The sequence below is a fragment of the Hemicordylus capensis genome, chromosome 5 (genome assembly GCF_027244095.1).
Source record: "Hemicordylus capensis ecotype Gifberg chromosome 5, rHemCap1.1.pri, whole genome shotgun sequence".
NCBI classification, from domain to species: domain Eukaryota; kingdom Metazoa; phylum Chordata; class Lepidosauria; order Squamata; family Cordylidae; genus Hemicordylus; species Hemicordylus capensis.
In genome coordinates, this window is record NC_069661.1 from 153,665,001 (window position 1) to 153,691,482 (window position 26,482).

General features: G+C 41.3%; 1 protein-coding gene across 6 annotated transcripts in view; it reads left to right on the plus strand.

The window, feature by feature from the left end:
* The window catches only part of ERGIC2 (ERGIC and golgi 2), a 45,333-nt gene that overhangs the window by 15,245 nt on the left and 3,606 nt on the right, over positions 1 to 26,482 (plus strand). For 5 of the 6 annotated variants that reach the window (XM_053253690.1, XM_053253691.1, XM_053253693.1 and 2 more), the window contains exons 4-14: positions 1,679 to 1,787; positions 5,181 to 5,227; positions 7,244 to 7,314; positions 10,378 to 10,418; positions 13,268 to 13,369; positions 17,882 to 17,977; positions 20,677 to 20,732; positions 22,433 to 22,531; positions 24,250 to 24,347; positions 24,884 to 25,046; positions 26,118 to 26,197. In XM_053253690.1, the coding sequence (XP_053109665.1) occupies positions 1,679 to 1,787; positions 5,181 to 5,227; positions 7,244 to 7,314; positions 10,378 to 10,418; positions 13,268 to 13,369; positions 17,882 to 17,977; positions 20,677 to 20,732; positions 22,433 to 22,531; positions 24,250 to 24,347; positions 24,884 to 25,046; positions 26,118 to 26,197 (962 nt within the window). The other variant, XM_053253694.1, reaches the window with a different exon arrangement.

Here is a 26,482-nt window from a genome sequence, read left to right on the forward strand (position 1 = left end):
GAAATAGAAAGACAGCCTTGTCTTCCTCCTTTGCCGAACTGGAACCAGTCTATTTCACCATGTTCTGTTTGGACTGTGGTTTCCTGCCCTGTATATAGGTTTCTCATGAGAACAATGAAAATGTAAAAATATAATAGCTGAATATTGGACATTTTTCTGCCTTTTTGTGGTACCCCAAAATGTGTCCGCTGAGGCAGACTGCTCTGATTGTATATAACCAGTGTAGCATTTTCAGGAATACAAGAGAGGGAGCGTGCCAAAGTTTGTAGTTAGTTATGAATGAATGGAACTAAAGGTGAAATGAGGCTACCTCTTTCTCTCTTCTGTACAGTCAAACAGTCAGTCAAAAGCTTCAAAATTTCAACAGTTCCACAGAATTTCAGACTTACATTTTTGCTTAGTTAATAAAAACAGGCCTGATCAAAGGGGTAGTTGGTTCTGCTTTGCAATATGGGCAGCCTAATCCTGTGGATGTGTACTGGGGAGTAAGTCACCCTGAGTTAAGTGGGGCTTGCCTTCCAGCAAGGCATGATAAGGTTTTCCGTCTCAGATTTCAGTTAGCATAACTGGTATTGTTGCATTTTGTTTGCCAGCATGATTATGCAACCTTAATGAAGACACCGGATTCTGAACATCTGAAGTGAACATATTGTGCTGGAGATCGGCCTCTAGTCCATTTTTGGTGCTTTCATGTGTGTATTGGCTAACTTGGGAATAAAAAGGGAGGCTGAGGATGTGCTTATTTAAATCTGCAATTGGTACAAGAAGCACTTTTTCAAAGAGTGTGTTCAGGTCTGCTGCACTGCAGTAACTGATCGGGCTTCTTGATTTACAAAGTATGGTGTACACAATACACCTCCTTCCTCCAGGTCTTCATGATTGTTATGTTTGAGAGGACACTCTGATAGAAAATCTCAGGCGCTGTACTGTTGCTTGGCACATAGACTATCACTTTTTAGAAGCAGTGACTGGATATGGGGCCATAGCTCAGTGGCAGAGTACTTAGTTTTCATGCAGAAGGTCCCAGATTTAATTCCTGGCATCTTAGGCAAGGCTAAGAAATATCCTTGCCTGAAACTCTTGAGGGCCACTGTCAGTTCACAGTACTGAGCTAGGTGGATCAAAGGTATAAGGTACCCGTGGCCTTCCTTAGTCCTAATTTTGCAGTGACAGTTGATCATACATGATGAGGAGGTAGGGAGAAAGCTGAGTGTTGCTTCAGGTTACTTTGCTATGGTGATGGAAGCTTGTTTGCCCCTTTCAACAACATGATGTGCACTTTAGTGTACTTTTTCAAAAATAAAGAGTGTATCAAACCCTCCCCCATACCTTGGAAATGTATCCTCAAAACAACCCCATCACATAGGTTACTGAGCAGAGATTTGAACCCAGGTTTTCCAAGTCCAACAGCCAAGGTATCAAGTACACTATCCCCTACCCACCCTGGCTCTCCAGAAAAGGTTCTGAAACAGAGGAGTGTTGCTGTGGGAGCAGGATCATCTTTCTTAAATTGGCACTCATGTCATGTACAAGAGAACAACAGTTCACATTTAATCACTTAATATAGTAATGTGGATTACACTTCATAAACCATATTTCCCCCCTTGTAAATTTAACCAATATGCCATTTTTACTAGTTGGATTATTTTTCTTCCTTTCATTTTCTTGTTCTTTACAGTTTCTCTAATAGCGTTTACAACGATGGCTCTGTTAACCATAATGGAGTTCATGGTATATCGAGATACCTGGATGAAATATGAGTATGAAGTTGATAAAGATTTTACTAGGTAACTTTTTCTTCTGTTGGCTTTTAAAATATGATTTGCTTAGATGCTGTTCTATTTTATTTTTACCTTGGCTGTCGTAAAATAACATTCACATTTTCATGTTAATTTGTGATGCCTTGGGAAAAACAACACCCAGGGGTTTGAGCAATTGAAAAAACAAATTTACTGATCTCTTGGGGCAAGAAGATTAAAGAGAAGAAACATGCTTACCTGTGGTATAGAAGGCAGCAAAGGATGGTATAATCCAGGCAGATTTATCTGGAGTCCAAGATGTTAAGAGGCTTTCTTAGAGTCAATACATACATTACCCTGGCAACATGGGAGTAATTTATGTGTGGCTAGATTCTCTCCTCTCCCCCCAGATAATAACTACAGGAAGCTATTATGCGGGTGAGGTGACTGATATTTCCAGTGCTACTAGCACCCTTCCACTGGGAGCCAGTAACAATATCAGTGGCCTGATCCATGTGATTGCTGGCAATATATGTAGGAAACAATATGGGATCCAGGCATACATGAGCAGTTTTCATACCTTTCTAGCAATCTGTTAACAACTCCGTAATTGCAGGCTTGATAGCCGCTGGACTTGAATGCCTTGGAATTGCAAGGTCCAGCAGTTGCTTGTTCTATCATCTAATTTTGCTGTTAAGCCTAAGAGCTGGTGCAGATGTAACATGACCACTCTCTTAACCCTGGCTGATTGGAGTTGGTCTGCAGGTTTATGGGCTCTCTGTACTAGATAGGCCTTAGGCTTGATCTTACATTCTTATTGTTAGTGCTAACCCATTTTTTTCTCTTAACTAAGGTGTCCTAACTAGTTCCCAATAACTAGTAACTGGGTTAAGAGCAAATTCAGGTTAATGTTAACCATGGTAGATATTAGTGACAGGTTCAGTGTAACCCTTAACCCTGGTTAAGGCCTATTGGGGAAGACTAAGGGAAGTCATGCAAGAGTGGAGAGGAAGCATGTGATTCCATGGCTTGTTCCAAATTCCTCAAACATGCATTATGCTTCTTGTCTTGAGTTGGAATAACTTGTTTCATTCAGATTTGTGCACATTTCTGGCATGTGCTTGCTTGTGTGTTTGCTTTGCTTTGGAGAACTGTGAACTTCCCACCTCTGTTGGAAGCTGATGCGGTTTTAACACTTTGTGGGTGGGGGTGGGGATTAGCTATTGTGTGTTTTGGTTCCTCAGTTGTCGTGGAGAAAATTAGTGTCAGTCTAATAAATTACAGGCAGTACTTGCAAATTTTGAAATTATGAGCCCCTTGGTAAGAAACCCCAGATGAAAATGAGTATTTCACAATTTCTAATCTTATCAGTTAAATTCGACTATGTAGTTTTCTGGGGGGAAATGTGGCAAACCTTCTAGTCTGTTTAAACAGCCTCCCCCCCCCCCGCCCCATGGATGAGGACTATAAATGTTCCTATATATAGTCTTATGTACAGCTTTTTACATCTTTCAGTGTTCCTTCATACATTTAAATACTTGGATAGTTCAGCCTATTGATAGGTAGGCTGTGCTATAGTTCACACGGAACACTTAGAGATTTCTGTAGAGGTTTCCACAGACAGTAACTTGTGTCTGTTCTGTTTATAACTGCTCTCATGACTGGAAAAAGACATAACATATATCTTTAAATAGAAATGCAAACTTGCCTCCTCTTAAGGGTAGGAATACAAGCAGAGGTGAAGCAAATTAAGCTGTTCATGTGCAGGCAGCCTCATTAAGCCTTTCTGCAAGAAGAAGCCACACTCTTAAGGTTGGTTTCTGTAGTATTAATTGGCCACTGAGGAGAATGCTTGGCATTTTCCTGTTCTTAGTATTTAAATATATCATCTATCTAGAGATTATTTATAAAACATCAAGCAGAACATTATTGACTTGAGATCCAAAGCCAGCAGCTGGATGGATTTAAAAGATCTATACTGTGGAGGAAGACTAAGAAAGTCATGCTTATAGCATTAACAGCATAAGCTGTTAACTGTATTTCTAGGGCAACACTCCATAGTCGGTTATCTGACCACATAATGTGACCAGTTGTTTTTAATGGTTTTCTTATTTCTTTGTAAACTGCCTTGAGATCTAGTAATTGGTGGTATGTGAATGTATTACATACATTGGCACAAAATTTCTGATCCTCCGTGGCGAAAATCACTGACCAGCAGATTCAGCCAGATTCACTTCTTGGCACTGTTAGGTATTTTTTCGGGAGAGACACTGAAATCTAAATAATTTACTGTCATTTATGTTAACTGCAGCTAGATCAGTTATAGCCATAAATTGGAAAAAGGGAGAGTAATCCCTAGAGGATTGGTAACACAAACTCAGGTATATTGCAACTACTGAAAAACTGACTTACTCTTTAAAGATTCAAAAAGGTGTAATTCCATCCCAATCTTTTATTATCATTTGGCAGAATCTATTACTATTTTTGAACTATAAAAATTATGTTAAGGAGGGGAGACCCAAGTTTGGGAAGATATATTTGTTTAAGAAAGATCAAGAATGGCATTCACTGTTCCCTCTAAGGCATGCACGCACACTCCAAAGTTTTTGGATATCCACTCAGTTGCTTTTAGATCCTGCTCACGTTGAATCAGGAAGGCCGCATTGTGAATGCAGGTATGCACCCACTGCCATGATAATTCCACCCAGAACAAAACTTGATTCTGCACAGAGATGAAAAAAAAATTAGAGGGACCATTGATGGCATTGTAGAGTGTTATATGTTTAATGTTTTTTAATTATAGGCTTGGGCCTCTCCCCCCCCCTTTTTTATTTTTTAAAAATAATGCTTTTTCTAAATGTATTGTAATGGTGTCTGGCAATTTTAAAAATTTTTATTATTTTTTTAAAGATCCTCCAAAGAGGATCAGGAACAAGTACTATGCTTGCATGCTCCTATTCCCATTGCACCTCACATATTCAGCTTAATTAGTAACTTCCTGGTTTGATCAACCATGGTTTGCACTTATGTGCAAACTAATAACACATTACGATTTGTTTGAGCCTTCCAAACCTGGATTGCAAACCACTGTTTGGCCACATGATGTTATGTAGAAAATAAAGAGGATTGAGCTTCTAAAATCTTAGACTGCGGTTTTGTTTTTTTAGATATTCTTTAAATTTTGTACTGCTAGACTTCTGCTTAAAGTTAAGTTTCATTGAGGCTTCAAGAGGTAGACCGAATCCTTGATGACATGCGCTAGTATTTTGTAATTGTGAAACGACTTTCTAAATTTGCTTCTAGTATTTGTGGCTTCACTTCTCTCAAATTTTAGTGTGTAGCTCTTTTTGTCAATGTCATGCCCTTTTAACTTGTATATGCATGCACATGCATTCAAAGCTATTAAACTGTTTTTTAATGTGATCTTTTTTTTCCTCCTAGTAAATTAAGAATAAATATAGATATTACTGTTGCAATGAAGTGTCAGTGTAAGTATTCTGAGAAAGTGTGGGTTTTTAAACTACTATTTTGTCATGGTAAATGATATAGGATGGAACAGTTTACCAAAATGCCATCCCCGTGTTGTGTTCTCTCTGAGACCATATAGATCAGTTGCTTCGCATTATGACACCATTGCATTAACTGTTACTTTTGAGTTGCAGCCAGTGACGTGGAGCAAGTGCAGGAAAATGCACAACTCCATCATGATATGGAGTAAGTGATCCTGCATGCCCCTGGGGAGAGTGGGAAGGAATTCAACATGGGGATGCCAATTTTAGTGGTAATTGCCCGTAACATTATAGAAGCATTCTCTAAGTGGATTGAAGCATCCAGGAGGAAAGCACAGTACAGTCTTCTATGCAGCTGTACCACTGTAGAATCCAGGTTGATTTAAAATGTGTTTTCATTAATGTTCCTCCTCAGAAAATCTTGTGCCTGATGCTAGGCGGTTCAAAGAACCGCCGGTTCGATGGCAGCGGGGGTGCGACTTTAAGAGCAAGGGAGGGTACACTTATCCCTGCTGCCACGTTTCCCCGCCGGCCTCCATCTTTTGGAAAACTCATCGGGATGGCAGCAAACCTCCCTGCCGCCCCATTGCCTCCGTCTTCGAGATATGACAAAGTCTCTGATGTGCCTGTGCACACAGGCACGTCGGCGACTTCTGGTCAGATCCGGAAGATGGCGGCAGGGAGGTACGCTGCTGGCCCTATGGGCTTTCCAAAAGATCAACACCGGCAGGGGGAAAGTGGCAGGAGGGGTAAGTGCACACTCCCCCGCTCTTAAAGTGGCACCCTCGCTGCCTTCAAGCCTCCCTGTCACGGTTCTGTGCACATCCCTACCTGATTCTTCTCCCTTTTAGCTTAGCTGCCTTTCTGGTGATTAGCCTTCCACATGCAGAGAGGTTTTTATGTGACTCTACTGTCAGAAAGGCAATCCTTCAAATGTATTGTGTGGTTGTCATGAGACTCTGACAAGAGGTGGACTGTACTACAAGTTCTTCCTGGATGTTTTGAACACACTCTTATTCAGAGACTGCTTCAGAAAAAATGATGGCACATTGAAAACATTGGTATTCAAAATTACCATTTGGTTTATTGGCCGTGTTTAAAAGGACCTGAGGGAATGAATGAGGTGCATTGTCTTTGTTTTACTGTCAAAGAGAAATTTGTGTGTCAAGTACTTTATGTGTCTTTGTGTGTCAAGTACTTTATGTGTCTTTGTGTGTCAAGTACTTTATGTGTACTTTGTGTGTCAAGTACTTTATGTGTACTTTGTGTGTCAAGTACTTTAACAAAGCACTTTATTGGTGCTTTGTTATTTCTAAGTGCAGGCTAACTTCTTCATTCTCAAATTTACAGTGCTCTTTATGAAACTCACCTTTTTCTGGACAATTATGAGCATTACATTAGCTTAGATAACAATTTGGCACATTCTTCTCTTGCCTGTGACTGATCATGTTTTACTTGTTAAATGTTTATGAGTATAGAAAGGGATTTGTAACAGCCAAATAATTAACCAACTTTTGCCTTTTTAAAAAAATCATTTTTTGCCATAAGAGAAGGAAAATTAGGGATGGGACATACACATTGGAGCTAATATGAAGCCAAATGCTCTTAAATAATGGCACCCTTTCTTGACATGGGGCTTGTAGGAGTTGCCTTGTAAACTAATGCATCTTGAATTTGCAGTTTTCTGCTGACAGTAACCTGTAATAACAAGCAACACAATATGTTATAGTCTTGTAAGAAACTCTGACACTTTCAGAGTGCTCATTAGGAAGAAGTGTGGTGTCTGTATTTTATTTGACATGCTACAGTTCGTTGGTTTGAAAAGCTCATGTTTCACAATTGAAACAAGATGCTGGGCTAGATAGGCTTTGCCCTAATCCAGCAAGGTGGTTCTTATGATGATCTTATGTTTTCATGGGTGGAGGCTTCAGTAGATATCACTTTTACAGCCCTGTTTTTATTCTTTTCTGTCTCAACATTTCAACTCTGAAACAGATATTGGAGCTGACGTTTTAGATTTGGCAGAAACAATGGTTGCCTCTGCAGATGGATTAGCTTATGAACCAGTAAGTTTGCTCCCATTTTATCCCATAAATGATATAATCTCCTGGCTTACTATGCACATGAATGGAGAGGCATAAAAATACCCAACCCAACACACTCTTATCACTTATCACGTTTACCTGAATCCAAGATGACTCTGATTATCTAGACCCATTTTAAACTGGTTTTCAAGCAGGCTGTGTTTTCGGGCAGACTGCCTTGGTCGAACTGATGGATAATCTCCAATTGGGAATTGACAGATGAGTGTGACACTGTTGGTCCTTTTAGATCTCTCGGCAACTTTTGATACTATCGACCATAGTATCGTTATGGACCTTCTGAGTGGGTTGGGAGTGGGAGGCACTGCTTTGCAATGATTCCACTCCTACCTCTTGGACAGATTCCAGATGGGGTCCCTTGCAGACTGTTGCTCTTCAAAATGTGAACTTTTATATGGTTCAGGGCTCCATACTGTCTCCAGTGTTTCACAGCTATATGAAACCTCTGGGAGTGCTCATCAGGAGATTTGGTGCAGGGTGTCAGTATGCTGATGACACCCAAATCTATTTCTCCATGTCAGCATCATCAGGAGAAGGCATAACCTCCCTTAAATGCCTTCCTGGAGGCAATGAAGGGCCGGAAGAGGGATAACAAACTGACACGGAATCCAAATAAGACAGAGGTACTAATTGTGTGGGATCAGAACTCGAGAGACAATTTTGATATGTCAGTTCTGGATGTGGTCACACTTCCCCAGTAGTAATAGGTATGCGGTCTTGGAATGATTCTGAATCCAAACCTCTCCCTGTTATCCCAGTTTGAGGTGGTATCCAGAGGTGCTTTCTATCAGCTTTGGCTGATACACCAGCTGCATCCTGTTCTTGAGATAAATGACCTCAGAACAGCAGTACGTATGCTAGTAATCTCCATATGTACGTTATGTGGGGTTGCCTTTGTACGTAGTCTAGAAACTGAAGTTGGTACAGAATGCAGCAGTCAGGTTGGTCTCTGAGTCATCTCAGAGAGACCATATTACTCCTATGTTAAAAGAACTACACTGGCTACCAATACATTTCTGGGAAAATACAAGGTGCTGGTTATAACCTATAAAGCTCTAAACAGTTTAGGCCCAGGGTATTTAAGAGAACATCTTCACTATGAGCCCCATCGCAGGTTGAGATTATCCGGAGAGGTTCGTTTGCAGTTGCCACCGGCTCGTCAGGTGGCTACACAGTTGCTGCCCCAAGACTCTGGAATGTGCTCCCTGCTGAAATAAGGGGGGGGGGCATATCTCTGACAAAAGTCTATAAAGACACATTCATTCTCCCAAGCTTTTTAACTAGACTTGTGGTTTTAAATTGTTCTAAGGTTTCTAATTCTGTTTTGCTTTGTTGATGTTGCTGTAAACAGCCCAGAGATGGAAGTTTGGGGTGGTATACAAATATAATAAATGAAATTTAAGACTACCCCCTTAAGATTAAATACAGGTGATATCCAGAAGTTCACATAATTTTTCCAGTGTGGTTATCAAAAGAATGCCAGCAGAAATGGTTTGGTATTCACATTGCCACTCTGCATGTGCTGATAGAGCAGCAAACTCTCTGGCCTCCAATGCTCCCAACTCACCTTCCAGCAAAGTCTCCCTCCACTGTTTGGTGCTAGAGTTTCATTCATAGCCGGTCTGCTTCCCCCCACCCTTTTATTTTTGCTCCCCTCAGAAAACCCCCCACCAACAAACAAAAACCTAAGCAAAAGAACACCAGGGTGGGACCCTTTTCTCCCCCTCCATTGTCACCCTCCTCCACCCCTGCTTGACCTTTTGGCGCAGCCTGCCCCCCACCTGACCCCTGCCTGACCTTTTGGCGCAGCCTGCCAGCTGCCACTTGCTTTTTGGGGCTTTTGTTTGGCTTGTCACATTCTTTGCTGTTCTGCAGGGCCAGGTTTGATGCTAGGGCAGCAGCAAAAGGTTGGCAAGTTGGGACAGGCAGGCTCCTTTGGAAGAGCTACTGCTGCTCTCACCCCTCACCTTGCCAGGAAGACGACTCAGACACAGGCACACATGACCCCAAGCAATCTACACATAGCTCAGGCTGGAAGGGTCACTATCACTTCAAACACAGCCTCTCTCCATCCCTACACAACAAAATCCCAGTGAGTTTCAAGGCGTACGTACTTGCCCCAAAAGGAGAAAGGAAAAGGAAGCTTCGTGGAAAAGGCGCTGTGCCATGCAAAGCCAGGCTGGGAAGGAAGAGAGGCAGGCAGGCAAGGCAGGCAGAGCGCGCCAGTTGGGAGCAGCCATGCTGGGAGCTCTCCTTACCTTGAGAGGAGAAGGAACAGGGCAGAGGAAGTTCACAGTCCCTTGTCTTCACCTCCCTTTTTCTAAAGCTCCAGGGCTCGACATGGTTGTCCATGCTGGTGCTCAGGTCCTTTGCAAGGAGAGAGAGCTGGGAGCAAGTAAGGTAGAGGACTCTGAATTCAAGGCAACCCCCCCAGTTTCTAAAACCAAAGAATTTGGGGAAAACCTCATTGTGGATTTGGGTAAATACAGTGTATATATACAGACTAGTTCACACGTGAGACCAGTGTTTGTTTGTTTGTTTGTTTGTTTGTTTGTTCGACTTTTAGACCGCCCTTACAAAATAGCTCAGGGCGGTTCACAAACATCAAAGACCCTTTAAAACAATTTAAGAGCACTGGAAGGCCAGGCAGAACAGGTAGGTCTTTAGGGCTCTCCTAAATTCCAATAAAGAATTCAAATTACAGATGTCTGCAGGGAGCCAGTGTCCGCTCAGTTAATTTTAGATCCTGCTCAGATTGAATCAGGAAAGCCCCACTCTGAATGCATATGCGCACACACTACCTTGATACTGCTGCCCAGAATAAAGCTCATTCCGCACACAGATGAAAAAAATTAGAACACCATGATATTGTTTATACAGACATGTGCCTGATGATGTCATATGTAGACAATATGTTTATGAGGAAATTTGGAGTGTATATTTCGTCCTGTGTGGGGTGGGTGTGTTTGTTTGATTTTTATACCGCCCTTCCAAAAATGGCCCATAACGGTGTTATCTTTGTTGCAGGTAATATTTGAACTCAGTCCCTTGCAAAGAGAGTGGCAAAGGTACAAATCTAAGAACAATACTTATGCACAAGTGGGTGGAATATAGGTTGGTAGTGTGTGTGTTGAACTTTGGCTGCTTCTAAGTCTTGTCTGGTAAAACGAAGGCATTAAAATAGCTAATGGCTCAGAATGCACGCTGGCACTTGGTCAAATTGTGCCATTCTGCAGTTTGAGTGATTGAGAACTATTGCAGAAAGGAACTGTACATATTGAGCTTAAAAACAACACAGCTCTTAAAATTCTTTGAACAATCTTTGTAACAAACAGCAAAGGCATGTTTGCTTTATTTTCATTCTGTGTTACATTCTCGATAGCCAGCTCCATGCTATAGATTGTTACACTCCCAATTCTAATGATTTCTTGACGCATCTAAGGAATGGAGCAGGATGGATGAATTCTTGCTGTTGGGACTTGGTAAACAAACAACTATGCAGAATCTTTGCTTTTATCTAGTCTAAAGTTGGGCTTAAGCCAAATTGTCACTTGCTAGAATTGTAGGGTGGAGGAACCAGTTTTTTTGAGAGAGTTTGTTTAAAAAAAAAAAAAAAGATATACACCTGAAACTTTGCCTTAGCATAGGGTTTTTACCCTGTCTTTCAGGTTTGTTTTTTTAAAAAGTGGTTTACAAACCAAAATAAAACACTAAAATGGTGTCAAAATTAAGCAATACTAAAAAAGCAGAACAGAATAATATTATAAAAATCAGAAGACAACATCATCATTGGGGTTAAACAATTTTTATAGAATAGGAGGATCGATGAGTTAATTTTAAAGGTGTATTGTTTTTACTTATCTTTGTATTTCCTAAATGAATTATTTAATGGTGTAAGCATTATTATATTCTATATCTTTCATATATATGCTCTGTACATATGGTTTTTTATATTAATTGATGGGGAAAAATCAGAGTTAAATGTTTAAGAAGGCCTGGGTAAATAAACAGCGGTGATCTCAGCACCTAAAGTTGGCGCATTTGGCTCCCTCCAAGCTGTTCTGGGAAAAATAATCCATAAAAAGAGCACCACAGCTGAAAAGACACTTTCTCTGGGTACCACCTGTCTAATCTGGGGGGGGGGGGACACCTGGAGAACATCCTGAGATGATGGTCTTAATACTTGAGCCAGTTAATTTGGGAGCAAGCTGTCCTTCAGATAATTAAACAAAAAAAATTTCAGATACAGCAATCACTATTGATTAAGCTGCAGAACATAAGCAAGCAATGTAAATTTCTGCAAAAGCACTCTGAAGTAACGTCACCAGGCATAGACAGAGAATCTCCCTGAGGCGGGAGTGCCACAAACTCGATGCAGTGATTGGGAAGGCCCTATCCTGAATAACCTCCCACAGTAGCTCAGATAATAGAGAAACACAGAACAGGCCTCTAAGGAAGACTTCAATGTGCTTGTAGGTTCATGTGTATGGTGTATGTTGTTGCTACAGAGCCCCAAATGAGGAAGCAGTCCTGTTTTGTGGTCAAAAGTGTCTGTTTTACTGATTTTGTGAGCTGCCCTGAGCAGTAGTATACTGGAGGAGTGAGGTATAAATATTTTAAATAAATAAAACAAAGCAACATATTTCACCACAACTCTTGGACTGGCAACATTTTGGACTTCTAACATCTTGGTTCTCCCCAAAATGTGCAGCTCTTTGGAATGAGGATTACAATTTCTGCAACATGTTTAACCCCTGCTAACTGGGCAAAGAAGCACTTTTAGAAGTGATGTTTCTCTTATATTTTGCAGAGGAATAGCAGGTGTCCCTGTTCAGCCCAGTGTAGTGTGTCTCCCTGTGATGAGTGGTGGTGTTTCTTTTTAAACTATCCCTTTGGGACAGCAGAATGTCTTCATTCCTTTTACTATGTAAACCACTCTGTGAACTTTTTTTGTTGAAAGAGGAGTGCAGGTGGACCTCATTATCTGTGGGGGTTCCATTCTCAGCAGAAGGCCTAGTGAGTCATTGAGTGAATGGAGATTGGGGGGTTCTTCGACGTGGTCTCTGTGCTTTACACGAATGGGCTTTGTGCCCATTTGTGTAAGAGCACCGATGACCACTAGAAGGACCCAAGTTACAGGTAAGCAACCTGTCGTTAGGTTCATGGAGGGCAAAAAGGGGGGGGGGGAAGCTTTAAAAGACAGCAACTAGTGAAACAATGTACCATACGATTCTCTCCAGCTGTCCAGCCATGCCCCGCAAACTCCGAAAAATGGGGGGGCGGGACAGAAGAGCCACAAAATGTCTCCTTTATGCGAATTGGTGACCTAGCCACCTAGGACACACAGATACAGCTAGGATACCCTTTGTTTTACCATGTATACTGTGGACTTGTTTCTCCTCAAAAGGTCAGTGTGGCCACTATTCCTGTTGCACAGATGAGAAAGTGTGGCTAAGAAATGACGCTTGACCGAGGTAGTACACTCACTGAATAAATCAAATTCTATACTTCAAGCCTGTATAATTTATGGTCCACCAAACCAAATGCAGCCCACCAGCCATGTGTGGTAGCCCATCAAGGATGCCTATTTTGCCTACCTGGGATTGCAAAAATAGAGGTATAGTCAAACACCTGGCAGGCAACAATATATAGTTGGTGGGTCTGTGTTTGATTTGGTGGCTCACAAGTTGCAAAGACCTGCTCTATCTCCTGAAGCAAGCGAAGCCTAGTGCCAGTCAACCTCTAAGCTGGTTCTCATTTATGCCTCACTAACTGTGTAGTTCTTGTTTTTAATAATTCTGCAACATTTTCTGGAGTGGAAAAGGGGATGGTTAAATATTAAGCAGTGTTATCATGTATGTGTTGCACTATTTTAAGAGGCACTGAGCTGTTTCTTTGTTGTCCATCCAAATTGCAGGATGTTGCAGTTAATTCAGAATAGGCTACAGGAAGAACATTCTCTTCAAGATGTTATTTTCAAAAGTGCTTTTAAAAGTGCTTCGACGGCACTACCACCAAGGCAAGAGGGCTCTATAGATAATTACTATCTTTATTCTTTAAGCATTTAATGTATAGTAAATAGTTTTGTGTGTTGATGTATTCCTAAGCATGTTATCATTCTCATCAAAATGTTTTTAAGATCAGTCCTAAGCTGATCTTCAGTGGCTGAAATCCTGACTAAGGAAACAGATGCACGCCAAGAAGATGTGACCCTCAGGGGTGTATTTTCAGATGGCTGAGGATAGCAAAGTTGAGAGGAAATTGACCATCCACTCTACGCCAATTAAAGAAAGCTCTCTGTATTACTTGCATGTCCTCCTTGGACATGTTTGCTTCCTTAGCTAGGATGTCAACCAGTGGCTTGAAAATTAGCCACTTGCCTGGTCAACTAAGACAAGTGTGAGTCACTTGCAGATCAGGTAGGGAACTTCACATATGATAAAGGTGAGCTAGTAATACTTGCAGTCTTCCCCAAAAGCCATGCCTGTTGCCCAGCTTCACCTTACTTAATGAATGTTGTCATCATACATTTCATTGGAAGTTTAAGTAATTTTCCCCCCCAAACATAATGACAAATAGTTCTGTATGTTTATGAGACTAAACCTTTAGTTTCTTCAGCAACTGTAGGTTGAACCCAGGCTTCAATGAAGGTTCTGAAACTACTTTGATAGAAGTAGAATGTAATGATTAAAAGTGCTTTGATGTCACTGTTGCCAAGACAAGAGGACACCATCTACTTTGATGATGGTGATAACACTTTTCTAAGTACCAGAGAAACTAAGCCTTGGTCAGACATAATGGGAAACCATGGATCTGGATCGAGATCCATCAAGATCCATAATAATGGGTAATGTGCCTGTGCAGGACCCTCACAGTAGAATGCCACAGCTCATCAAGGCAACTGAGCCCCACGCACACACCTTCAGCGTGCTATTTAAAGGGAGGCCGGGTGCCTGCTCTTCAGTTCTTGGACGACCACCATTGTGTCACTCCTTGGGCTGTCGCTCCTCATCGGTTAAGTTCTTCTTTCTGAGTTTATCTGTAAGATTAAAAATATCGGACTGAATTTATTGGTTTTGACTTGGAACGGCTTCCAAATTTCGCTGGTGTTTTTTTCAAATTTGTAACGGACTTTGACTGTGAGTTGGAATATCCTTAAAATGGCTGAAGAGAAATGGACCTTCAAGAGGTGCACTGGCTGCAATGCCAGGCTTCCCTCATAAGATCTCCATGACTTGTGGAATAAGAGCGCAATGTCTCTTCATGCAAGATATGCCTTTCTTTCTCAAAGCAGATAAGAAAAAATCAGGCCTTGCGGCTTCACACCGCCATTTATGGCGCTAAGCCCTTCAACATCGGGAGATCCCCACCCTACGACTTCGTCGCCAACTTTGATATTGATATCTAAGCATCCTTCTACAAGACCACAGCCATCAACATCGAGCTTGGCATTGGCATCATATTGAATCTCAAAAATCTCTTCAAGGTCCGCTCCCCCTATGACAATGGATTGTTCAAAGTCAGCATTCTAGACATGGAAGCCAAGAGGGCATACTTACCTCGGGAATGCTTCCAGTGTATCAGGGACTTGGTTCTCCATTTCCAGCAACATCTATCTCAACCAGCCCTCCTAGGGCATCCTGCAACACAGTGGTATGATATGCCCGGTTAAAGATGCCCAAGCTGCAACTTTGGTTTCTTTTGGGCTTCCACCGGAATGTGGATCGTCAGGACCTATGTCTAATGAGCCCAGATAAAATTCTGTGCTCACTTACCTGGTGGTCGATGGGCAGGAACCTGCTGGAAAGGGTTCCTTTTCAAATGATGACACCCTCTATGTGGCTGACAATAGATGCCCCTCTGCTAGGCTGGGAGGCCCACTGCAGAGCACATCAGATACAAGGAAAGTGCATCCTTCAACTAAAACAATTACATATCAATTTCCTGGAGCTTCTGTCTGTCTTCAAAGCAATGAAAGCCTTCCTACCATTTCTACAGGAAAAAGTTGTATAGGTCCAATTGGACAATACCACCGCCCTGGCCTACATCAACCATCAGGGAGGGACAGTATCTTGAAGTCTTTGTGCGCTCAGCCTACAATTATGGCACTGGAGCATCCAACATAAAGTCTGTCTGATGGCCATACACGTAAAGGGCCTAGACAACATCCTTGTGGACGACCTGAGTCGGGGTTTCCCTCAGCAACAACACCACAAATGGGAAATCATCACAGAGTACATTACACCTCTCTTCACAAGTTGGATACAACCAACCATAGATCTCTTTGCCACCTCGGAGAACAAAGTGCACTCATTTCTGCTCCAGGGCGGGTCATGACCCACAATCTCTAGGACATGCCTTCCAGCTGGATTGGCAGCAGGAGATGCCTTATGTTTCCTCTGTGACCACTGATCAGTCAAGTGGTTGCCCACCACCTTACTGCTCCAACAACGGGTATCCTGGTGGCCAAGACAACCATGGTTTCCCCAGGCACTCAAATGGTCAGGTAACCACTATCAGAGGCTACCACAGGAGCTAGAAATCTTAACACAAGACAACGTCAGCATACTGCACCCAGATGTTCTCACAGTCTGCCTTACAGCATGGAGAATCGACTCTTGAATAGAGTCCTTCTAAACCAGAGGAAGCCATGCACCAGGTGTAATTATAAAAGCAAATGCCTCCAATTCAAATCCTATGCAAGGACGTGTGGTTTTCGCCCTACCCAGGCCACCATCAAGGACATACTCCTCTACCTGACTGATTTAAAAGCACAAGGGCTGGCAAATGTATCTTTGAAGGTGCACCTAGCAGTGCTATCTTCAAAACATCCAGGCTATAAAGGAAAAACTCTCTTTTCACACCTAGATAGTAAAGCTTTCCTAAAAGGCCTTGTGAATTTGTATCCACCCATTCTCACACCCATCAAGCCATGGAGCATATCCTTGGTCCTTTCAACTTTGACAGAGGATCCATTTGAATCTATGGGTTCTACCTCCATCAAACTAGTGGCTTTGAAATCTGCCTTCTTACTGGCCATAACTATGGCTAAATGTGTAAGTGAGTTGGCAGCTTTACGGATAGATTCACCATACACCACAATTTATCCGTATAAAGTGCTAATGTGTATGGACCCAGACTTTCTACCCAAGGTGGTGTATGACTTCCTTCTCAGCCAGGACATTGTTTTCCCTACATTCTTCAGGAATCCATCTACCCCTTTAGAACGTGCAACTCACTCTTTGGATGTGTGGAGGCCGCTTTTATATTACCTGGATTGCACCAAGGGCTTCAGATCCACCAAGAATCTGTTTGTAGCACTCAAAGGCTCTGAGAGAGGCGCCTGTATTTCCAGACAAAAAATGTCCAGTTGAGTTCATCCTACTAGCATTCAAGACACAGAATGTTCAGCCACCTGAAGCAATCAAGGCCCACTCTACCCGTGCCTATGCTTCTTCAGCTGCACACCTATCGGGGGTAACGTTCATGGACATCTGTAAAGCAGCAACTTGGTCCACTGAGTTACCTTTTGTCAAGCATTACACCATGGATGTGCATTCTGCTGCCGAGGCAAGCTTTGGGAGAAGTGTTTTGAAGCGGGTGTTACAATAGCTACTACTGCACCTTCCTCCTTGGAGAGCTAGCTAAGCACCCATTCTTATGGATCTGGATCCAGATAAACAGGTTGCTCACCTGTAACTATTGATCTGGTAGACATCCGTCAATATCCATAAGACCCTCCCAAACCAACCCTCTGTAGTAGAGCTATGCTATGTCTATATTTAGTGTGCAAACTATTCTTCTTCCATGATAAACTCGCCTAATTCTGGATGATCATCCTCCATGGTGGTGCTCCAAGAACGGAATATCAGGCGCTTAGCCCACCTTTAAATAGCACACTGAAGGCGTATGGGTGGGGTTCGGTAACTTTGAGCTGCGGCATACTACCAAGAGGGTCCTGCACAGGCGCATTACCCATTCTTATGGATATTGATGGATCTTTACCAGATCAATAGTTACAGGTGAGCAACCTGTTTTTTTCCTACAGTGAGTCTCAGAAAGCTGTTAGCCTGTGTTCTGTCTTAATGTGTGAAAGGAGCAGAGTGAAACCTTTTATCTTTGATTTGAGCTAAATTGCATTACATGTTATGTACAGACCTGAAGAGCTGCAGCTTAATTGAAAACAGAACTGAATAACAACCAAAATATGAACCTACACTTGGATTTTGGTTTTTGCTTTTGTTTACCTAACTGATTTGAACTAAGTTACAGATCCCTGGGCTCATATGTAATGAAGAACCGTGGTTCATTTCTAGCTGAAAGCAAAAACTCACTCTCCTCTCAAGAGGAAGGAGGGGAGCATGTGAGTTGGTGGCTCTCCAGTGCTCATTCTTGAAGACAGAAGCCTTGATTCACCACTGGATCCCATTTGCTTCACTTAATTTTCTGCTGCTGTTTGTTTTTGGCGTAGTATGAATTGTGAGGTACTGTCTATCAACAGCTGTAACCTGTTCTTTTTTCCTTCAAACAGGGAGGACAGCTCATTACAACCTCCAGATGCTTGCAGAATTCACGGGCACCTGTATGTTAATAAAGTAGCAGGGAACTTTCACATAACTGTGGGCAAGTATGTTCATTTCATTTACTGAAAACACTACTGACTTGCCCTCTTTCCCTCATCAAAATGTTGGGTGTGCTGTTTGATAGTCTGATGAATCTCTTCTTTATGTACATTCTAGTCTAGGTGCTCAGGTGCTTTGCTTCTGTAGCAGCATCTTGGAGAAAAACTGATGCAGCATGAATGAGCGCACATGTATTTTGCATGTCTTAAGCTGCACCTGCACACAGTTTTCCCCTGACATCGTGGCAGTTCGGTGTTTTCTACTGGGTTCTGTTGTCTGTATACAGGGGATAATTCTGTCCTATCAGCATGATATGGAATTGAATGGTCTCGGCTCATGCTAACCCATTTCTTCTCTGGCATGAGGATCATGACGCATTCATATTTTCTATTTTCCCTCTTCAGTTGCTTCTGTCTTCTGTTCTCTCTTGCATTTCCTCCTGTGAACACACCAACTTTTTTTTAGTTACTATAGAAGCCTGCCTGCCTTCTAATTTGTCTCTCCCAAACTGAGCTGCTTGGCTCCTGACCCGTTTCCCCTGCTTTATCTTAATCAAGCTATTTTGCTTTTCTTCTATAACCATTCTTTTAATTTTTAAATTTTGGGGGATTCTTTCCCCCCCACCCCAAGACTAAAAACAATCCATTACTATTTCTGCCTCTACAGGTTAATTTTTTAATCTTTGCTACTTCCTCCTTTTAACTTCCTAACCTTCTATTAAACTGCCTTCAAGCAATAAGAAGTGACTTGTTTGTTTTTTTATGTGGTGGTCAGGAGAAAGTGCTAGTCTTGTGTTACCACAGTCTTCAGCCTTATATCCCTAGTTGTGTTTTGTTGCTTTTGATGCTCTCAAATAAGTGTTTAGTATGCCAACTGTCCAGTAATAAGCCAAGTGCAGTGAAGGCCTTATTAATCATTTATTATTTATCAACAGAATTTCATAAAATGCTTCTACTGAATTACTTTAATGAAGCCCCGAAGTGCTTTCTGTACTTTTATATGCAGATGATGTCATCATTTTGTCCCATTCAAAAGTGGGGATGAGAAGAGCTCTTAAGGCCTTAGTCCTCTGTTGTAAGGAAGAGCAATTGGACATCAGTTATCAGAAAACTAAAATCTTGGCATCCACCAACAGAGGGAAAAATATAAATGGAGGATAATCATGATCTAGAGCAGGTTAAATGTTTTAAGTATTTGGGTGTGGTATTTCAGGAATCTGGGAGGAAGACCACCCAAATCAGATATACTGCTGCTCAGGCACAGAGAAGTGTGTTAGCAACTTTCAGGTGGCAAGGAGGAATGTTCATTCCAGCTGCCATCACCTTATTTAAGGTGAAGATAGCTCAAATGTTTTATGGGGCTCACAGCTAGGGCCCTATGCTAACTATATCCTCCTGGAGTCGGTCCAAGCCAGGTTCTTAAGAACATTATTTCTAACAGGGATTCCCAGATGTTGTTGACTACAACTCCCAGAATCCCCAAGCAAAAGCTATTGCAGATGGGACTTCTGGGAGTTGTAGTCAACAACATCTGGAAATCCCTGTTAGAGGGAACACTGCTCCAAATGTATTTCTAATGCCACTCTGAGGCTGGAATCAGGTGTTATCAATACTTATAAACTGAGCAAGATTCAATTTAATGCCCTCTGGTCTCCTTCCCTTATTATTATTGGATAGGCACTGTTTGAGCTGATGGAGAACTGTGTTAGGAAACTCCATACCTACGGTTCTTTCGCCTGAAGCAATCCTCTCTGTGGAATTGGACAGGGCCAAAGAACTTCTCAAATGAAGGATCTGGGATACTTGAGTTTCAGAATGACCTGTCCAGGACATCTAGTACGTTCCGCCTGCTCATTGGTGTGATGAGAACTCGCCCAGCTCCTCACCTTCCCTAAACATAAATGGGCCTTCTCGAGGGCCCGTATGAATGTCCTCCCTTTGGAACTATTGGTTGGTAGATATAGCAGAATTCCAGTTGAGCAGAGATATTGCCCCTGTAACTCAGATGAGATTGAGTCGGTTGCACGTGTGCTCCTACAATGTGTCTTTTACATAGGTCTTAGGCAAAGTTTAATTGACCCTGTTTTACATAACCTGCCAGAAGAATCAGACGAATTTTATGTCAAATATTTGCTAATAGATGCAAATTCCTCAATCGCACATGCAGCAGCGAAATCCTGTTGTTCTGCAATACGAGTTCAACATACTCAGCTTGCTAATCGTTCAATCCAATATACAGATATGTTATTAATATGGCTATGTTTAAATTGTACATTTGTTTTAGCTGTTCTGGTATTGGTCAAAGACTGTAATAAAGACTGACTGACTTTAATGAAGTCAGACAGCAGATCTGGATAGTGATTCTAGCGACATCCATAAATATGGGTTCTGTGCCTATGCAGACGGACTTCGGGTAGAGTTCGTTAGCTCCTCGTGATGCCCTTAACCGCCTTCTGCGTGTGCCTGCAGTATCCTAAGCGGTGGTTGGATGTCACTTCCTTAGTTTCTTTCTGACCATTTAGAGAGACACTTGATGAGTTTAATTGCATTCTCCTCATTATACAGTAAAGCTGAATCCCTTTGTAAAGAGGTACTTGCTTGAAAGTGGTGGTCTGCTCTGAAAAGTTTCTAAACTACTTGCTGCTTTGTCCATCCTGTAGCATCCTTTGATTCTGAAACCTGGTTTCTCTCCTTTTTCTCTTTAGGGCAATTCCCCATCCGCGAGGCCATGCACATTTGGCAGCTCTTGTGAGTCATGAATGTAAGCTATTTCTGGTACCTTGCATGGAGACCTTATTTACGGAGACATTTCAGGCATATACAGGTGAAACTCGGAAAATTAGAATATCGTGCAAAAGTCCATTAATTTCAGTAATGCAAATTAAAAGGTGAATCTGATATATGAGACAGACGCATTACATGCAAAGCGAGATAAGTCAAGCCTTAATTTGTTATAATTGTGATGATCATGGCGTACAGCTCATGAAAACCCCAAATCCACAATCCCAGGAAATTAGACTATTACATGGAACCAAGAAGACAAGGATTGTAGAATAGAACAATATCAGACCCCTGAAAAGTATAAGCATGCATATGTATTCAGTACTTGGTTTGGGCCCCTTTTGCAGCAATTACTGCCTCAATGCGGCGTGGCATGGATGCTATCAGCCTGTGGCACTGATGAGGTATTATGGAAGACCAGGATGCTTCATTAGCAGCCTTCAGCTCTTCTGCATTGTTTGGTCTCATGTCTCTCATCCTTCTCTTGGCAATGCCCCATAGATTCTCTATGGGGTCAGGTCAGGCGAGTTTGCTGGCCAATCAAGCACAGTACACTGTATACTTTTCAGAGGTCCGATATTGTTCTATTCTACAATCCTTGTCTTCTTGGTTCCATGTAATATTCTAATTTTCTGGGATTGTGGATTGAGCTGTACACCATGATCACCATCATGAGCTGTACACCATGATCATCACAATTATAACAAATTAAGGCTTGACTTATCTCGCTTTGCATGTAATGCCTCTGTCTCATATATCAGTTTCACCTTTTAATTTGCATTACTGAAATTAATGGACTTTTGCACGTATTCTAATTTTCCGAGTTTCGCCTGTATGTATAGAGATAACATTGTTGAAATACTCTGGGCTGTTGCATGGGAAGAGTACTGTGTGCTTCTGAATATTCATAGGCATGGTTCAGACCTACAACGAAAACCATGTTTTAGTATCGAGGATAAAGAATATCAAGGATAAAACCATGTTTTAGGGTGTGGGCCATGGGACTCTTGCCCTGTCCCCTGTCCCGTCCCCATGACAAATTTCTCCCTGGTCCCCTCCATCTAGTTTCTTTGTGTGTGGCCATTGCGAAATTGACTTGAGATGAAACCAGCTGTGCTCCTAAACCCTTGAATGTATTTTGACAGTGGTCATATTAATGCTACAATTGAGAAGACAAATGGCAGGTATTTGCAGCCAAGAACAGAATGGCAGGTGTATAAGATTCCGTGGCCTGACCTGTAACATCTGATTTTGGTGCCAGTTTGAACGGGGCCATAGGATATTCTGAAACATGGTGGTATGCAACATGTTTAATTACTCCACTGTTATAAGAGGAGCAACTGATCTTTGTGACAGTGAACCCTTTAGCAATTTGTATAGGCTTTGTTTTTCATATAAGCCATTCTATAACATTTGCACCTTTTCCCCTCCCACCCCCACCTCTTTTTCTTTTTTCTTTTTCTTGGGAGACTGAATGCATTTCGGTGCTGCATTTTTACTCTTATCACGTCTTTAAAAGAAAGCCTTTTAAAAATGTTTATGCTAATAACAGAGGCCTTGCTTGATTGAAATTTACTCAAACAACTGGTTTGGAAAAATAGATCTCATAACTTGTAAGAGAATGACAGGTAAAAATAAACTGCAGTGTTGATTTTGTGGCTTATATTATTTTTCTTTCAGCATACAACTTCTCCCATAGGATAGATCACTTGTCTTTTGGTGAACTCATCCCAGGGCTGATTAATCCTTTAGATGGTACAGAAAAGATTGCCTCAGACCGTAAGTGCTTCATCTGAGAGACAAGTGTCTACTACAGAAGACGCTCTGTTCTTCTTTCCTTTACAATTGGTGCAATTTTTAGCCTACTTTCCAGTAAACTTATGAGATCTCCCGGCATTCTGTTTGTGTGTCAGGCATTCACCCAGCATTGTGTGTGTATGTGTGTGTTCCCCCCCCCCCCTATCAACTTTGCAACACCTGGACCAATGTGAAAGAGAGCTGGTCTTGTGGTAGCAGGCATAACACTTAGCTAAGCAGGGTCTACCCTGGTTGCATATGAATGGGAGACTAGAAGTGTGAGCAGTAAAGATATTCCCCTCAGGGGATGGAGCTGCTTTGGGAAGAGCAGAAGGTTCCAAGTTCCTTCTCTGGCTTCTCCAAGATAAGGCTGAGAGAGATTCCTGCCTACAACCTTGGAGAAGCCACAGCCAGTCTGTGAAGACAATACTGAGCTAGATAGATCAATGGTGTGACTCAGTATATGGCAGCTTCCTATGTTCCTATGAACCAAAATTGCTCCAGCTGTAGGGACACATACATAGGGACACCTCAACGGCGTAGATTGTGATGATGCCATCCACACCAATCCAAGATGGCGGACACGTAAACTTTTGAGGTACAAGTGGGCTAACTTGTGAACCGTTTAACCAATTTAAACCAAATTTGCTACAGCTGTATGGACACATAGAGATGCCCCGATGATGTAGTTTGTGATGTCATCCAAACTACATGTAGTTTGTGATGATCCAGTATGGTGGACGTGCAAACTTTTGAGACACAAATGCCCTAATTTGAGGATTGTCTAACTGATTTGAACCAAATTTGGTACAGTTGTAGTGAGTGACACAGAGGGACATGTCAATGGTGTGGTTTGTAATGATGTCATGCACCCCGATCCAAGATTACGGATGCATGAATATTTGAGGTGCAAGAGATCCAATTTGTGGACCTCGATTTGAACCAAATTTAGTCCAGTTGTAGACAGTGAAAGGAAAGTAGGCTGATTAGTTCTAACTAGAACAACTTGTACCTTATAATGTAGCGCATGGAAATGTTAATAATGCAACTAAAAGATGTCTTTTAGTTGCATTATTAACCTTTATTTTTATTTTATTTTATTTTTTATAAAATAAAATAATAAATTAAAAATAATAATTATTATTTAAAAAAAACATTTCCATGCATATCTTTACTGCACAATGTTGGCAGAAATTCTCTTCCACTTCCTGCTCTAGCCCCAAATGAGCTTCTATTTTATATAGAGACTAATGCATAGACTTTTGAGCCTTTTGATTAACTATGACTGAATGAGACTGCTTGACTAGGATCGGAGAGACCTAGATTCAAATCTGTGTTTAGTCTTGAAGCTCATTGGGTGACTCATTGGGTGCCAGTGGATATCTAAGCCTCACCCACCTTACAGGGGCTATTTAAAGGGATTTAAAGAACTGTATATGCCACCTTGAACTCCTTGGAGGAAGAACAGGATATAGATGCAGTAAATAAATCTCTGTATTCAGTACCATTTGAGTACCAAAGGATAGAAAAGCAAGTTTAGAAAATCGAATACATATACAAAGATGAGATTAGTAAGTATGAAAGTATATGTGAACACTGGTCATGAGGGATTTGTAAACCAACAGCTTCAGATTTGTCTTGACTTTTTTTCTTTTATGATGAGTCTTGGTTTAATACACATGTTTTTGTTTTGCCTTCAGACAACCAGATGTTCCAATACTTTATCACAGTTGTACCAACAAAACTCCATACATATAAGATTTCAGCAGAAACGCATCAGTTTTCAGTGACAGAACGGGTAAGTCCACATTAGTGAACGGCTTAAGGAACACAGATGGTGCTTATCATTATCTTTTCTATAATGTGTATTTCATCACAATTTTAAAGAGAGAGAGAAAATAGTTTACAGTCCCAAAAGATACCACCCTGAGCCATTTTTGGAAGGGCAGTATATACATCAAATAAATAAAAAAAAGATACATTCCTCTTAGAAAGAAGTCATGACAAAAAGCAATATGAAAGTATCTCTCTGGTTACAGTTTTGTCAAATCTGACCAAAACCAAATATTAGTTCTCTCTGAACAGCTTTCTAGCTTCACTCCTTTAAATCTTATTAAATGCATATGTTTTACTATGAATTACTCTCCTCAGTAGATATTTTTTCCACATTTTGAATCTCAATTCTGTTATGAATTAAACTTATTAAAAATCGAGAACCTGAGTCACAGTTCTCAGTTTTGATTTCTTATACAAACAGATTCCAGTCTTTGCTTATGTTTGATCTACTGTTTAAAATATTGTGTCAGATTATTCTAAATTGCCATTGCTCTCTAGGAAAGAGTGATCAACCATGCAGCTGGGAGTCATGGGGTGTCAGGGATTTTCATGAAATATGACATCAGTTCCCTTATGGTGACAGTGACGGAAGAACACATGCCCTTCTGGCAATTTTTAGTGAGACTTTGTGGTATCGTTGGAGGAATCTTCTCTACTACAGGTAATAGTTTAGATTATGTTGGGAAAGCCAAATACCATAGGAACAGGAATATAATTTGTCTTTTACAAACACACACCCCAGAATAATGGATAACAATTCTATTATAGATAATAGCTTGTGTTTGTGCTGTGATACTATAGACCAGTGGTTCCCAACCTGGGTTCCTCCAGATGTTGCTGAACTAATAACTCGCAGCACTCCCAGCTACAATAAATTATGGCTGGTGATGCTGGGAGTTGTAGTTCAGCAATATCTGGAGGAACCCTGGTTGGGAACCACTGCTACAGACAATAAATCTTTATATGTGAGAATCTTTATGCATGGTACCCCAAGTTTTATACAGTTCATTATTTAAATGAACTTATCCTTTCTTTAAGTGACTCTAAGGCAGCTAACTGTAAAACAGATCAACCTCTTCTCCGTATGCTTATAAAGGTGCCCAAGTGTTTTGAAGATATTCAAGTTTAACTTTACCTGCTCATATACATCGATTTTTAAATTCAAGTTTTTCTCTTTCCACCCTCTCTGGTTAAGTATTGAAACTCCAATTGGGCAGGTTCTCACAATAAAAAAATCCCAGCTTACTAGAAAACCCCAGTTGCCAAGCTGCATGTTTTTGTGTCACAAGAACTTGGATATTTTCTGAGTTCTGACATAATGGGGCTGGTTCAAACCATCATCATTCTAAACAGTCACCATTATCTAATGTTTTAGATAATGGGAAACAAGTCTGTTTAAAAGCTGAAGCTTTAACTTGACAGGAGGGAAGACTTGTTTGCATTATCTAAAACATTAGATAATGGCGATCGTTTAGAATGATGATGGTTTGAACCAGCCCAGTGAATGTCACATTTGTTTGCAAATGCTTTCACCTTACGGATGCAATCGTCAGGAAGTTGGGATGACTCCTGTTCTCTCTGGAGTGTGTCCTTGGAGGTAAATCCTGGTTTGCTTTTTTGTGGTGTAAAAATGGCTTTCACATAATTATAAAGTTCTGTGGATAATAAACAAGTAACCTATCTTTTTAGAATTGAGTTTGCAGCCTTTAAACATTCAAACTGTATATTGTAGGAATTTTACATGGCATTGGAAGATTTGTAGTGGAAATCATTTGCTGTCGTTTCAGACTGGGATCTTCTAAATCTACATCCGTGAGTATATTCTGAATAATGCATGCTATTGATTAGAGACATGCTGTATGTCAGGCATCCCCAAACTGCGGCCCTCCAGATGTTGCTGAACTACAACTCCCAGCATCCCTAGACACAATTTTTTGTGGCTGGGTATGCTGGAAATTGTAGTTCAGCAACATCTGGAGGGCCGCAGTTTGGGGATGCCTGCTGTATGTGGTTTGTATGTTACGGCATAACATCTTAGAGGTGGTTCTTAAGACTAGAATAATAGAACTCAACACCTCAGTTGAAACCCATTTTGGA